The sequence below is a fragment of the Mus musculus genome, chromosome 1 (assembly GCF_000001635.26).
Source record: "Mus musculus strain C57BL/6J chromosome 1, GRCm38.p6 C57BL/6J".
Classification (NCBI taxonomy): Eukaryota; Metazoa; Chordata; class Mammalia; order Rodentia; family Muridae; genus Mus; species Mus musculus.
Genome location: NC_000067.6, coordinates 180,586,199 through 180,601,595, shown reverse-complemented (window position 1 = coordinate 180,601,595; position 15,397 = coordinate 180,586,199). Strand labels below are relative to the sequence as shown.

The 15,397-nt window shown below is 49.9% G+C and overlaps 1 protein-coding gene and 1 non-coding gene across 2 annotated transcripts in view; both read right to left on the bottom strand.

Moving 5' to 3' along the window:
• Positions 1-596: 596 nt before the first annotated feature.
• Parp1 (poly (ADP-ribose) polymerase family, member 1) overlaps positions 597-15,397 on the bottom strand; it is a 32,109-nt gene continuing 17,308 nt past the window's right edge. The window contains exons 9-23 of the mRNA NM_007415.3: positions 14,195-14,335; positions 13,436-13,675; positions 13,169-13,237; positions 12,814-12,946; positions 12,003-12,198; positions 10,250-10,378; positions 8,665-8,748; positions 7,431-7,553; positions 6,813-6,941; positions 4,208-4,306; positions 3,233-3,385; positions 2,516-2,643; positions 1,942-2,003; positions 1,386-1,500; positions 597-1,146 (exon numbers count right to left, since the gene is read on the bottom strand). Of these exons, the coding sequence (NP_031441.2) occupies positions 1,065-1,146; positions 1,386-1,500; positions 1,942-2,003; positions 2,516-2,643; positions 3,233-3,385; positions 4,208-4,306; positions 6,813-6,941; positions 7,431-7,553; positions 8,665-8,748; positions 10,250-10,378; positions 12,003-12,198; positions 12,814-12,946; positions 13,169-13,237; positions 13,436-13,675; positions 14,195-14,335 (1,883 nt within the window). The 3' untranslated portion in view covers positions 597-1,064. The remainder of the gene's footprint in view (positions 1,147-1,385; positions 1,501-1,941; positions 2,004-2,515; positions 2,644-3,232; positions 3,386-4,207; positions 4,307-6,812; positions 6,942-7,430; positions 7,554-8,664; positions 8,749-10,249; positions 10,379-12,002; positions 12,199-12,813; positions 12,947-13,168; positions 13,238-13,435; positions 13,676-14,194; positions 14,336-15,397) is intronic.
• Mir6904 (microRNA 6904) lies at positions 14,329-14,395 on the bottom strand. The gene has a single exon (NR_105869.1). It is a non-coding gene; the product is annotated as a microRNA 6904 (primary transcript).

Here is a 15,397-nt window from a genome sequence, read left to right as displayed (position 1 = left end):
TTGAACAGCTCTTTTATAGGAGACCATGGAAAAACTATAGAGAATTACATTATGATTTCATAACAGCAGATAAACTACACTTCTGATCAGAAGCAACAAAAACAGTTTTATGCTTAGGGTCACCGCAACATGAGGAACTGCATTAAAAGGGGTGCAGCCTTAGGAAGGCTGAGAAGCACTCATATAGCTGAGTCCTCCTGCCTTGCCAAGCACTGGGAATCTGGAGATACACTTTTGGGACTCAATGCTATAGAAGCTCATACCTACAGGGCCTATGGAGACTCCTCACTGTGAAGATAACCATAGCCCTGTCAGAGGAGATGAGGCACACAACACGAGAGTAGATATCCATTTGCATTTTAATTGAGAACTATAGCCCTTTGGGTGGCTGTACTGATTACAGACGGTTCAATTTGGAAGACATAGAATCCCAAATGCAACTTTGAACTGACCACACTACAGGCTCAGTCGCCCCAGTTAGGGGTTTCAGGTAGTCCCTTCTTTTGGCTATCCCATGTCTATCACTGAAAACCAAGCAAAACAAAAGCTCAGCAGACTAAGAGGGGGACATACAAGATAAAAAAGAAAATCTATATAGTATGAAATTAACTTTTATTTTTAGCTCAAAATAAATGCTTAACATTTTGCCAAAATTAAAGCAAAGATGAACCCTTGAAAAAAGGGAGGAAGCACATTTTTCCTTCCCTGGGGAAGCCAGTAAGGCAGACATCGTGACTGTGACGTGGTGTTTCTTCCCTCAGGACTAGTCTAGGCAAACAACAAAATCCTCTCCCCAACTTTTGCTCTACTGCCAGCTGCTGTCTATGGAGCTGTGGCTGGTAGGACAAACCACAAACAACCGGCCTGCCCCAGTGCAGCATGGACAAGGGACTTGAAACCAGAGCCCTTTAACCTGTCTGTATAAAACCCTTCCTAAGGAGATTCGGTGAGGGGGCCACCCTTCGGCGGCAGCATGGCTGAGGTTTTGTGGTGTCTGGTGCAGAGGCACTAGGGAGAATTGCCCCCTAGGCCCTGGGTGCTGGGCACAGCCCACCCCTCGCACTTTACCACAGGGATGTCTTAAAATTGAACTTGAGTTTCAGCAGGTATTTGAGATTCACCTGAGCAATGTCGTAGACAATGTACCTGGGGAGGGCAGTTGTCAAGGAGCCAACAGTTGAGTCCCCAAGATCTCTTACCCAACATGCAATCTCCTGAAAGTAGGGAAGGCTAGTGCCCAGAGAGACAGGTTTATCCATACAGCAGGGAGTCAGACCTCAAGTTGACACAGGAGACCACCCAAGAGGCAAGTTGTCCTGGGATCTAAGAGCATGCATACCTGCTGGTACAGCTCCAGAGCACACAGCATAGCCAAGAAAGGATACTCATTATACAGCAGGCAGGTGTCGTTGACACCAGATGGGATCCCTGTTCCCAGTGGAACCTCTACACCCTCCAGGGTGATGCTGGCCGAAGGGTCAGGGGTGGTTTTTCCCAAACCTGTAAGATGGAAGAGTCAAGTTCTAGGTTTAACAGGGGATGTGTAACAAGGGCTGTGAAAATGTCCTGGGCATACATCCATTTTATACAGGGTTTGTGTTCACTTTAAACAATCTTCAGATGCAAGCACAGCTACTGTAAAGAAGGTTTTGAGGCAATGCTCTAACCCAGTGAAGTCACCGTGGCCCAGATGACGTTATACTGTGGCGAACACCCCAAGGAGGCCTTGATCATCATATGCTACCCATTCAATAAGTCCAGGGGCACCAGAGGTCGCTCTTGGCCCTGATACCACGGCTTAAAAGCTGAGGCTCCCAGTGCCCTGACTTGGTTCCTGGTATTCCACAGAACTCCCATGGTATTATGACACGGGAATCAAACAGTTTTGTTTTTAAATGAACCTCCACCCGAATCTGCCGTGTCAGGCTGGAGGGACAGTACCTTTGACACTGTGCTTGCCCTTGGGTAACTTGCTGATATGTGAAGCATGCTTGAGTTCATACCTATTCAAAAGAGGACAGTCTCAGAAGAGCCTCTGGTCACAGGGCTCCTAAACCAACACCTTCCTCAGCATCTTTACTGGTACATAAACTAAGTGCCCACAGAGCCCTGTTCACCCTGGCACCTCCCTCCCCAGCTCCTGGACACTTCAGAGCCCAGAGCATTCTTCTCAAGTACAAAGCCTACAACAGTACCATTCCTGTGGGGTTATTTTCAAAGAAAGGCCTGTCTGGAGCTGTGGCCAGCTGCCTGACAGTTCCTGTCTAGTCTACCCTATGGCCTACTTCATCTAGTTCTGGTCACAGCTCAAAGGATAGAGGTTGCCAGAGGATGAAGGAATAGGGTCTTCTCTTTGAATGACCTTCCTTCGTCCTGGCTCCTGTTTGGTTTTCATAGCTTCTCTAACTCTCCCCTGACTCCTCCCTCGAGCTGCCATCTACTACTGCACTTAAAAGCCAAGAAGACTTCTTCTAGTCCACTCTGCCCACCCTGGCCTCAGAGTCCAGGTACTCACATGTTTCCAAGGGCAACCTCTCCCAGCAGTATTAAGCCAATCGGGTCTCCCTGAGATGTGTGGCAGTAGTTTGCACTTTTGGACACCATGTCGGCAAAGTAGATCCCTTTCCCAAACATGTAGCCTGTCTGGAGAGTTGGAAGAAGGACAGCTGAAAACCTTCCAGCAGTGAATTCCCACAAGCACTTTGCCCAGCCAAGGCCCACAGCCATCACCTCGGAGAGGGACGGCTCCCTCTATGGAAGGCCAGTGCTTACAGGTGGGCTGGGGAAGTCACGTGAGAGCGGACTCTTTCTCTTTACCAGGAAGTTTCATAAGGCTAATGTGAGCGAGTTAATGATCACTACTTAGACCAAGCCAGGCACACATACACATCCAGCAGGCACTGATGTCACCACTCAGCCACACACCAGTACCTAGCGTGAATGAGAGCTATAGTCACCAAGCCCTTTTCTTTCTTCTCCACCTTAGAGGGCCCGTTTACTTGGTCCGTTCTGTGACCCAGCAGGCAACATCCTCTAGCCCTTGTCCTATTTTTTAATGGTGGAAATTTGGGAGCTCACGGTTGCTGCCAGCTGAGGAAAGGAAGAGGCATGCCTGGGCTCCAAAGCCTGTTCCCTCCTGAGAGGGCCTGCTGTAGGCTGGACTCTCAAAGCACCGGGAGACCACTGCAGGGACAAATCCTTCCACACCGCCCCAGAGAGGACAGCCACCTACCACAGGCGCTTCAGGTGGGGCTATCCGCAGACCCTGCGACAGGATGCCAGCAAAGTTGGTGGTCCTGGAGCCGTGCCACAGCAGCCTCCGGTTGTGAAGCTGCCTGAAGGGCTTGTAGCGCTGGCTCTCCCCCTCGCGCTCTATCTTGAAGATCTGGGCAGACGGTTGGCAAGAGAGAGACAGATACAGTTACTCAGGTTCACCCAAGAGATGAACAGACTCGGGAGCTTCCGATGCTGACCACCTGCCACAGGAACACTTTAGCTTTGCCACACCATCCACGGGCTGGGATGGGATGACAATGCACGTGTCCCAAGGCTCCACTTATAGAGACGAGCCATTACAGACACCGGGGCTGACGTGCAGCAGGTACACACCTAAGGAACCTCTTTTGTAGGTTGTTCTCACTATGTAGACCAGGCTAACTTGGAACTAAGTACGCAGCCCAGGCTAGCCTTGGTCTGTTAAGCCTCCTGAGTGCTGGGATAACAGACGTGTACCTCATCTGGCCTGAGGAATCATAAACTCCCGGTAATCATGTTTTCTGACAAATCTGGGGCACTCTAAGTACACAGAAAAAGCCACACAGCCAACTGTACAGCAGCGCTCACTCTCCTGCTCACGTCACTTCTGTTTACTAAAAGTAGAGCCAGGCAGTGGTGGCACAAGCCTTTAGTCCCCGGCATTCAGGCAGAGGAAGGCCAGCCTGCTGCACAGAGAGAGCTTCGAAACAGCCAGGAATACAGATCCTGTCTCAAAACAGCCAGGAATACAGATCCTGTCTCAAAACAGCCAGGAATACAGATATACAGGAATACAAAGAAAAAAGCAAAAGAAAACAGAAAGAAGAGCAAACGGCTCATCCTCCCTGAGCCCGGCGGGACAGGCAGGGCAAACGGCTCATCCTCCCTGAGCCCGGCGGGACAGGCAGGGCAGGGAGACCCGGCAGCACGGAAAAGGGAAGAGGATTCTTACATCGATCACTTCCAGGTCATAGGCGTTGTGCGTGGTAGCATGAGTGTTCTTCACGTACTTCCTGATGACCTCGGCCTCTTCAGAATCTCTGTCAACCACCTGGAAAACAGGCATGCGGAGTCAGGGCGGGGGACACCCAGAGAGGAAGGATACCGATGGACTGACCTAAGGGACACCAGGAGCAGCTCACACTGCCAGGGACTGACACTTGAAGGCCGAGGCCAGAGCCTGACTGTCACTTCTTTATCCGTTTGCACTGCTCGAGAAGAAGCTCAGAGCTCTTGCCTATACGCTAGACTATGAGTCAAGCTACAAACACCAGGTTCACCATTACTGAGGTGAAACTATTCTGACCAGGAGTCCAGCTCACCGACGGAACACAAGGTGACATGATACAACTTCCCTCTCCCTACGCAGTCCTAGGGATGGGCCAAAGGCCCTTTCACATGCCCAGCAAGTACTGCTCTACCACCAGCTATCTGAGGCCAGTCCCCCGTCCATGTGTGCCGCGGCTGGCTCAGTGCGTGCCCAACCATGTGACGTCAATGTAACCCACACAGAATAAGCTGAGCACGTGCAGGAGGCTGAGGGTGGCCTTTACACTGTCTTATTGCAAGTTTGGAAAAACCGAAGAATTCTGATTATCTGTGCTGTCTCTCGTAGTTAAAAACAGGAGCCTCCTCAACAAGAACCTTAGCTTTCCTGCTAAAAAGGTACATTTGGCATCATATCCTACTTGTGAGGCAGGCACACTTAGGAACAGCTTAGCTACCTGGGACTCCACTTGCTTGGCCCATGTAGGCACCCTGTTCTAACACTGGGAGCCTCACTTGTTCATTCTGCACACATTCTCCTCCATCCAATGCACCTAAAGCCTCTGTCTGCCGTGGGCACACCGACCTCCAAACAAGGCAGTAAGTTAAGAACCATAGGGGCTGGAGAGATGGCTCAGCGGTTAAGAACACTGGCTGCTCTTCCAGAGGTCCTGAGTTCAATTCCCAGCAACCACATGGTGGCTCACAACCATCTGCAATGGGATCTGATGCCCTCTTCTGGTGTGTGTCTGAAGACAGCTACAGTGTACTTATATAAAATAAGTAAATCTTAAAAAAAAAAAACAACATAAAATTTAGATAGATAATATTCTAGTTATGTCTGGGTATGAGTAGGAAGGCTGATCAAGCCTCAGTTGGTCTTGGGTAATAAAATAAAGTAAACTGTCCTTTAAGCAGACTTCTGTAGAGACTCCTGTGCTGTCTGGTTTTATGCCAACTTGACATAAGCTAGAGTCACTGGAGGGGGCCTTGATAAGACTGGGCTGTAGGCAAGCTTGTAGGGCATTTTCTTCATTACTGATTTATATGGGAGGGCACAGTCCATTTTGGGTAGGGCTACCCCTGAGATGTTAGTGGTCCTGGGTTCTATAAAACAGGCTGAGCAACCCGTTGGGAGCAAGCAGTAGGCAGCCTGCCTCCACGGCCTCTGCATCGGCTCTTGTTTCTAGGCTCCGACTCTGACCTCCTTCCACGATCAACTGTGATGTGGATGCATCTTTTCTTTCCCAAGTTCCTTTGGTCATGGTGTTTCAATGGTAAGTACTCTAAATTAGGATAAATCCTCTCTTCACTATTTTATGCCTATGGGAAATGAGGCGCCTCGAATGACTGAAATCACATGCACAGGGAGAAGAAATGCACAAGACTGCCAATTAAAACAGAGAATCACCCAACCTACACTACTTTTGCAAACCTTTATTTCAATCCTTTGACTAAGAGGCCAAGAATCTGGAAACACCTGGCCCAGACTTCAACCACCAGTAAAACCTGGACTGCCTGGCAGAAAACAGAGGCAGAAGATGGGGGTATGGGCTGATCTTGTGTGTCAACTTGACATAAGCTAGAGTCATTACAACAGAGAAGGGAGCCTCCCTTGAGGAAATGCCTCTGAGATCCAACTGTAAGGCGTTTTCTCAACTAGTGACTCAGGGGGAGGGCCCAGCCCATTGTGGGTGCTATCCCTGGGCTGGTGGTCCTAGGTTCTAAGAAAGCAGCTGAGCAAGCCATGAGAAGTAAGCAGGTAAGCAGCACCCCTCCATGGCCTCTGCATCAGCTCCTGCCTCTAGGATCCTGCCCTGTTTGAGTTCCTATCCTGACCTCCCCCAGTGATGGACTATAATCTGGAAGTCTAAGCCAAATAAACCCTTTCCTCTCCAATTTGCCTTTTGGTCTTGGTGTTTTGTTGCAGCAAGAGACCCAAGACAATGGGCACGCCAGACTCAAGCTCAGGCTGGGACAGAGGCACACACTTCAGGCAGGGCAATTTCCACCCCCCTGAGCCTTCAGCACAGCCCAGTTCAATTGTCTGCTTGTGCTCAAAATAAAAGGAACTTTTCAAAACTCAAGTCTCCACACCGACCTGAGGCACTCGCTAGCTCAGACTTTCCAGTGGGTCTCAAAGGCCACCAGAATCACCTGGATATGTGAGAACACAGACTCAAGGCCTAGTACACACTTAAGCTGTGAAGATGGCCTACCTGCACGTATAGGTTGGGGACGCTGCTCTAAGGTGAGCTACTGAATGCTACCCGGGAAGGGCAAGCTCTCACCTTAATGTCAGTTTTGAGTTTCTCGTAGTTGACGTCGATGGGATCCTTGCTGCTGTCGTCAGAGCCACCCCTGAGAAGACTATAGGCCACCTCGATGTCCAGGAGGTTGTCTAGCATCTCCACCTTGGCCTGGGGACAGAACACAGACCTGGGAGCTAAGTCCATAGGGAAGGAGACATCAAGCCCTGACAGGAGTACATGCAGAAAGTAGATGACACCCGACATCTTCCCTTAGGTGGGGGAAGAGCCTGTGCTGGCCAGACCCTGCCATCACCCCTCACTCAATGCTGGGCACTCACAGGCATTTTCCAGAATGCTAATGGGGCTCTGATGCCTGGGGAAGTGAAGAGAAGATGTCAGAACTCTTAAACATGAATGATAGGCAGGAACATAGATGCCACTAAGGATGCCACAAAGTGACCTACGCCAGGGATTCATGGGGACCTTTATGTGAGACAGAGAAATGGTCTTCTTGGCTAATGACAATTTCCTAGACTGACTTGGTAAAGCAAAGGAAAGAAAGGAAGAGTAGGAAAGATCCTACTCTTAACAAACATAGTAAGGAGGGCAGTTAGTCTCAGTAAGACCCAGTGCTGGCCCCACTCCACTGCCTATTACCTGCACGCTGTCTGCGTTGTTCAGGAGTGGGGGCTTCTTCATTCCAAAGTCATGGGGGATCAGAGTGTAGAAGCGATTGGAGAGATCTAGGATCTGGGATTCACTGCTGCCTTGAGACACTGCCTGGAAGGGAAGGGGACAGACAGAAGGACACAGGCCTAAAGCAGCTGCTGTCTATACAAGCAGGGTCATTAGAGTACCTTCTCACCAAGAGTCGTGGCACTGAGGCACGCAGGATCATGGCCATGTAACTGCTTATTATTTATTTATTTACACTAAGAACGATGCTATCATACACTTCATACAAAGAGCTACTGCAGAATCAATGGGGGGGGGGGGGCGCACTCATGGCTACTGCTGTAGAAGTCCTGATTTTTTTTGTTTGAAAATTGTTCACCTGGGCTTGGTGGCACACACCTTTAATCCCAGCACCCTGAGGCAGGCGGATCTGTGAGATGGAGGCCAGCCAGGTCTCCATAGTTCTAGGCCAGTGTGGGCTACACAGAGAGCCCCCATCTCAAACAGACAGACAACCAACGAAAACTGTCCACCATGCTGGGGAGCATCGCCCTGTTGCAGTGGCAAAGACAGTCCACGCCTGCTACCAAGGGCCAGGAGCCTGAGAGAGCTTGAGTCAGGAAGCGAACCATGTCGTGGAAGCAGGGACCTAGTTCCCTGCTCAGAGGCACAGGGTTCTCCAGCACCACCCAGGAAGCCTACTTTCCTGGGTGCTTCTCTCTTCTCAAAGAGGCTGCACCCCACCCTAGGGCTGGAGAGATACTAGAGAAAATTCTCCACCAAACTTAAATTTCTTTTTTTTTTTTTTTTTTAAAGATTTATTTATTTATTATATGTAAGTACACTGTAGCTGTCCTCAGACACTCCAGAAGAAGGCGCCAGATCTTGTTACGGATGGTTGTGAGCCACCATATGGTTGCTGGGAATTGAACTCATGACCTTCAGAAGAGCAGTCAGTGTTCTTAACCGCTGAGCCATCTCTCCAGCCCCAAACTTAAATTTCTAAGGAGTTTATTCCGTATCTGACACCTAAAATCATTACCATGTGTATTTTGATAACATTCTTTGAGCAATGAACTGGACCACGATATTTACTGAACTGAGAAAAAATCCAACTCCTCACAAACTACAGTTCAGTATTGTCATTGTTCCAAGTAGACACTGCTACTGCCTCTTGGTAGAGGAGAGGCCGGCCTGGCTGGAGACGCTTGCTTACCTGCTGGACCTCGCTGAGGATAGAGTAGGCGGCCTGGATCTGCCTTCTGCTCAGCTTCCCCAAGGGCATCTTCTGGAGGTCAATCTGCAGAGACAGGGGCATTCTGCACTGTGGCGACACAGCACTCTTCCCTCGTACCCTACCCTGTATGCTGTGTAACACCGGCCCAGTGCATTCAGCTTAGCACTCCTGAAGGAAGACTCAATGTAACTCCCCTAGGACAAGGCGATGGACTAAGTCTCCCGCTGTACTCTAGGGCAAGGACGGGGGAGGGTACCTTTGCTGCCATCCAGTTCAGAAACAAGACCTCAAATTTCCAAGTGCTGAATGTTATTTTCCAAGAACACACACCTGACTCCACACTGGCCTTTCAAACCAGCCACCCCAAAAGGCTGTACATTTGTTTAACAGCACTGCGAATAAGCACACTACTTCAGGATCTACTGCTAATCCGGGTCTTGAGCTTTGAAGAAGGCAGAGGCATGATCACTTTTTGTTAACAGTGATGAAGAGCTGACAGATCCACACTTGTAAACTGGATCGACTGTTCTTGAATGACATCTACTCCCTCCTGTGAGTGAACCGGCCCGTGCTGTCACTGAGTGCTTGAGGTGACACACATGCGTGCAAGTACCTCACTGCTCTAAGACTATGGCACTGGGCACAGCCACCAGAGCTGCTGGATTTGTAGAGCAGCCTGTAGTTTCTGGATTCCTGGACGGGGAGTAAGAGGCTGTGGCTGGCCAGGTATAGAGGACCCCTCCCCTCCCCCCCATCAATTGCTGGGAAGACTCAGGTGAGGGGATAAGAGCCTATGTCTTGCTTAGCCTGTTGTCCACACCATGCAGGCCCACTCAGGAGCAGCACCATTCCAATCAGCATCATCTCACCTCGTGTACGAGATGAGCGAGCCCTCTAACACAGCTACATCCAGCCTCAAGCTTTAAGAAAGAGAGCTGACTTGAGTTTGGCTAATTGACTGGAGCATGGATCAAGACAGCAGTGGTCACAGGAGTTTTATTGTTTAATTTTTATTGTTATTATTATTTTATGTCTATGACTGCTTTGCCTACCTGCATGCCTGTGTACCACTTGGGTACCTAGTACCTGTGGAAGCCAAAAGAGGGCTCTGGTTCTCTTGGAACTAAAAATACAGATGGTTGGAAGCCACCAAGTGGGTGCTGGAAATTAAACCAGGGCCTCTGGAAGAGCAGCTAGTGCTCTTATCTACTAAGCACTCTCTTCCACCCAGTTTTCTCTTTCTGCGAGTGATCGAAGGCTTGGACTTCCATCGGCATCAGCCAGCTGGTAAGTCTGAGCCCCAAAGAACCAGACCTACCCACCCTAACACAGAAATCAAAGTGGGAAAAAGCAATGGGGGCCAGGGCCCAGGGCCAGTCCTCCACAGTACACTGCATGTCCCACGACAGTGACTGGGCAAGCAGGAGCTGGGTGGGATGGAGGTTTGCAGCTGCATGGTCTTAGAAAGGAAAGGTAACACATGAGCTCAAAAGCTCAGTGTGTACCAACCACGCTCATGACGCTCAGCCAATGAGCAGCGAGAGCTGCCTCACTCAACACCCACCTCGTACTCCACCAAGGCCTTTTTCATGCTCTCCACGTCGAAGATCATCCCCACGAGCTCCTGCACTGGCTTCGGCAGCTTCGACTTGGTGCCAGGCTTCACCGTCAGCTTCTTTACTGCCTCTTCGTCCTTCAGGGAAGGGGGGAAAGAGGACAAGGATTGTGTCCAAGATTAGCTTCATGGGTTCTGCTTTTAAAATGTCTCACGTTGTGCCCCCTATGGGGAGTGTGGTCTTTGGAGAGAGTGTGTGTGGCATAATCCTGGCCATGAAGGCAGAAATGGGTGAGTACCACGTGTTACAGTTAATCTTGGGCAGTTTTATTTTCTATACCTTTCTCAAAAAAATTCTGAAACAAGTGCTTAGGAGGGTACTACCCTGTCCACCTCTAAGTCCAAGGGCTCAGTCGCCATTGTTTATTATTATAAACTTGTTTATTTTTTTGAAACAGGGTGTCACTCCGTAACTCAGGTGACCCTGAAATATACTATGAAGACCAGAGTGAGATCTGCTGCCTCTGCTCCCTGTGCACCAGGACTAATCGTGTGCCATCAAACTGACCTGACCTCTAAAGTCTAATTCTTAATGCAGAGCTCATAACACTCTACAACAGAAAAAAATCCTCTCTAAGGGATGCCAGACCCCAAAGGCGTGGAGTTAAAATCTGTACCCATTCATAAGTCTATTTTTACAAAACTAACATGTACACGCCCCTGGCTACGATTACTAACCCTACATAGATCTTCTTAAGATCTCTGTGGCCTTAAGCAATGATGTTTTACCAAGTATGGCGCACACACACACGCCTGCAAGTCCAGGTTTGGAGGCTGAAGCCAGATGACTGACTGTTAGTTTGACTTGCTAAACAGCAACCCTCCGGGTCCACCAAAACAAACATCTAGGCATAAAATGTCACCTAAGAGGTAACTCAATGCTGCCTCAGGGCCCACAGGGAGACTTTAGGATAGACAGGTGATCTATACCAGGGCAGAGCACATCAGCTCTCCCAACCCGCCATCATTTCCCTCAGTGCTGACGTGGATTCCACTGGAATCTTCTACAAGTTAAGCATTACAGTGAAGCCCCAGAGCAGCTTCAGAAACCACCTTTCCTTGGTATCTCAGAATCTCTACTGCCAGTGGGCGTGACAAAGCTTGTAACTGCACACCTGCAAGCCCAGCGCTCAGGAGGCTGAGAGTCCAAACCCAGCTTGAGCTCTCTCCACTCTGTTCTTAACTTATCCAAGTTTCATTCAAAGTCTTATGGTATAGTATACATTTTACAAAATGTTTTCTGTAGCTACTGAGATGTTCACGTGACTTCTACCCTTTGTTCTCGGGGCATATTGAAACGCCAACTACCTCAAGTTCTGTTTGTATTACCCTGAGCTTGGGGTACTTGTACCCTGCTTGACTGACTAGTTACGATTTTTATGTTAGAGATGGTGTTCAACGTACTCTTCTCACGATCTTGGGTGAAACTGGCCTCACGGCATGAGTTATGTTTTCTTCCAAGTTGGGGGGAAGAATTTGTTGCCCTAGTATTCTTTTTTTGGTTTCTCTGTGTAGCCCTGGCTGGCCTCAAACTCAGAAATCCGCCTGCCTCTGCCTCCCGAGTGCTGGGATTAAAGGCGTGTGCCACTTCTGCCCGGCGTCGCCCTGGTACTGTTAATTCTTCTCTAAACATGTGTCACTGTTCAGTGTCACCACCTGAGTCACCCCGTGGAGTTAAAGGGACAGATCTTGCTATGATTACCTGGCCATAGTCAATCTCCAGAGGGTAGAACTTCTTGGGATACTTTGTGAAGTTTTTCGAGTGCCAGGCATTCCCAGTCTTCTCTTCATACAGCTTCATGAAGTGCTCAACAGCGTCCTCTTTGGAGGGCATCTGCTCAAGTTTGTTACTGCCGATAACTGTGCCCACCCGGCCCCAGGACCGGAAGATCCAGTACCTGTAAAGGGACAGAGACCAGGGTGAGCTTCTGCTCTGTTAGGCCTTCCTCCGTAAGGGCAGCTTTAAAAGCGCACTCTCTCCCTCATGAGTTGGTTGAGAGGTGCTGCAGGTAGAACCTAGGGCCTTGAGCACACTAGGCAAGCGTTCTACAACTCTGAGAGGATGGCTAAACACACTGAAACTATCGCTATCATCCCAAAAAGCAGTGAATAGCATAGAACAATAAATGTGAAGCCAGGTGTGGTAGTGCACACCTTTAATCGAAACACTTGGGAAGCAATAATAAGTGGATCTCCAGGCCAGTTTGGCCCACAAAGGTTCCAGGAGAGCCAGGGTTACAAACAAAAAGAATAAAATGTAATCTTAACGTGTTCCATAATAAACCATGGGTTTGTTTTGTCTTTTGAATGGCTAAGAGAATAGCCTAGTAGGAGTGGTGAAGATACACTGTGATGGCTGAGCACAGCAACATAACCAACAGCCATAGTGGCTATTCCTTATGGGGAGACTTCAAATACTGGGTTTTTGTGAAGGTTCCTCTTGCTTCAGGCCCTGCAGTGGCCTGCCTTCCCAAGGCAGGCAGCACACACTCGGTCTGGAGGCCTGGGCTCACCTGCTCTCCTTGTCGTCCTCCAGAAGCTGCAGTTTGTAATAGGAGTTCGTCCCTTTCACAATGTCCACCAGGCCAAGTGTGGCGCTGAACACCTTCCCACCTTTCTCCAGGACGTGTGCAGAGTGTTCCAGACCTGCCCCAGAGGCAAAGCTCCTATAGTTTTCTCCCTTGAAGGGCTAGGGTGCAATAGAGGGTTCTGTGGGCCTACGTGTCCCCAGTAAGTTTCATGTCACACCACCTTTAGAGGTCCCCACTGACCCACATGCTTCCAGGACTGGCCTGCTCCCTTCTGGCTACACTGACTGGAGATATCTCCTAATCTCTTGGGGTGCACGGGGAGGCTCTGACCACTCACCAGAGTCAGGATCAACGGCTGCTCCTCCCTTCAGAGTTAATTTCATCCTCTTTTCAGATTTGTTGACACCTTGGAAGGAAAGGACAGAGGAACTTAAAGACTCAACCAAGACAAAGGCAGGAGAGTTTCCAGAGCCACGTGTCATGGCGCCGCACACCACCTGCTGCCGAGGGCCTGCTGCTTTGTGTCCGCTAACACTGAAGGACACTGCTCGCTGCAGCACTTAGGGACAGAACAAAAGTCACAGGCAGGTCAGTTGGGCCTCACCTTCCTCCTTGACAGCACCCTTGCTCTTCTTGGAGGGTGCAGCTGACTTCCCCTTGGGGGCCACCACTTCACCAGGCTCTGCCTTCACCTCAGCCCCCCACGAGGACAAGCTGTGGGCCGAGAGCAGCTCTTGGAGGCTTTTAGTGGAGGCAGACACGTCCTGGAGGAAGTCCTCACACACAACTCGAACGTTGGCCGCTTTCACTTCCTCCATCTTCTTACTCATCTTCTCCACCTCCTCTGTTTACAACCAGACAGGGAGAAAGGAAAACCCCAACGATAGACTGAACGCATCCTCACTACAGCCCGACAACGCCAATGACCCCATCACCACCAACTTCTCTCCCAAGCTATAGCTGAATCTCATCCCAGCAGTCACGCTCCAGCGCCTGGCTGCCCCTTGGGTATGCAAAGCCAAGGGAGGCTACCTTCTCTAAACCTTGAGTGTGGTATCAGGAGGCACACAACTGAAATGGACTCTTAGGCCCAGACCCCTAACACTCAGCAGGAAAGTCTATAACATAAATGCGGGCCTGGGCTCCATCACCAGACTACAAAGTAATTAATAACCTCCACCTACCTACAGAGGACCCAGGATACCCCATGGAGCACTGGGGAGCAGTGTAAGCTTACGGGACTGAGCCACTGTGAACACATATACTACAGTACAGATCCTAGCTTTACATCAGGCTACAGTGGTGAGTCTGACCCCTAGCTGTGCCACACCAACCTTCACCACATTTGAACCACTGAACTTACTTTTAGTGCTGATACACAAGGAGGCCTTGTTGGCAGATCCTGTCAACTTGCCTCCGAGTTTCTCAATCACAGCTTTTGCTTCGTCCTTGTTCTGGGAGAGCTTCCCAAGAGTCAGGATCTTCATGTTAGACAGGGGCTTGTCTGGGGTAAGAGATCAGAAGCAACAGGCTACGACCACTCAACTCTAACCCCAGGAAAGGATGAATGGAGGCAAGACAAAACAGCTGGCTTTAGGAGAAACCATAGAAGCCACAGAGCCTGGCCAGCCTTGGTCTTCACTCTTTTCTTTGGGAAAACTTTATGAAGACAGGCGCCAACAGGCAGCGGGGAAACAGAGGGCAGAACAGCAAATCAAGGACCCAACCCATGAGTTCTGCAACTGAGAAAACTGGGTAGGGCATAGGCCACACACAGAACAGGTGACCCAGGCTGGCTACCCGGGGACTGCTTGGGGGGGGGGGGGGCAGACTAGAAAGGCTGCATCTAGAGAGATGAGAGACCAGAAGGCTAGAAGAAGGTGGGTGGAGAGCTCTGAGTGCTTCACACTCTCCTCTCCTAACTCCTGAGTAAGAAAGCACAGTTCTTATTTGCAAATCAGACTTGTTGCTGACAAAGCTAAAAGGTTTGGTTAGCATGGCCACACTGAGCTAAGTTGTTCTAGGCAAAGGGTGGCCAGCCTTAATGTCAGGCTGGTGACAGCACTAACTGTCAGGTTGGTAAGGATGGGGTAAGGATGTTGGTAAGGATGAGTTGAAGGTAGAAACACAGCACTGGTTATAGCTAGGCCACAGGCCATTGCTTCGGATCTCCCAACTGGGAGATCTTGTCTGTTCTTTCTAGGGGGTGGATATTGAGGACATTACCTGTATTTCTCTTAAGGCTCTGTAGAGAACAAAATCACTGATTTGGGTATGAAGTGCAAACAAGGAGACCAGAAAGCAGATCCTACAGACCACCACGTGTGCAGCAACCCCCAGGCTTTAAGCAGCAGAGAGGACTTGGGGTAATGAGTTCACCATTATGGGCAGACTAGGTGCAGCTGGCCTAGTGCTCAGAAGCAGAACCTTGTCCTCTGCCCACTCCAGCACAGCCTCCACCTTTACAGCGGAGGAGTCTCCACGGGCCTGAAGGAGCAAGCGGCACTCTCCTTTCCAACGAGGCATTGACCTCACTGCTTCTGCGGCCTAGGTCATGCCTACCCAT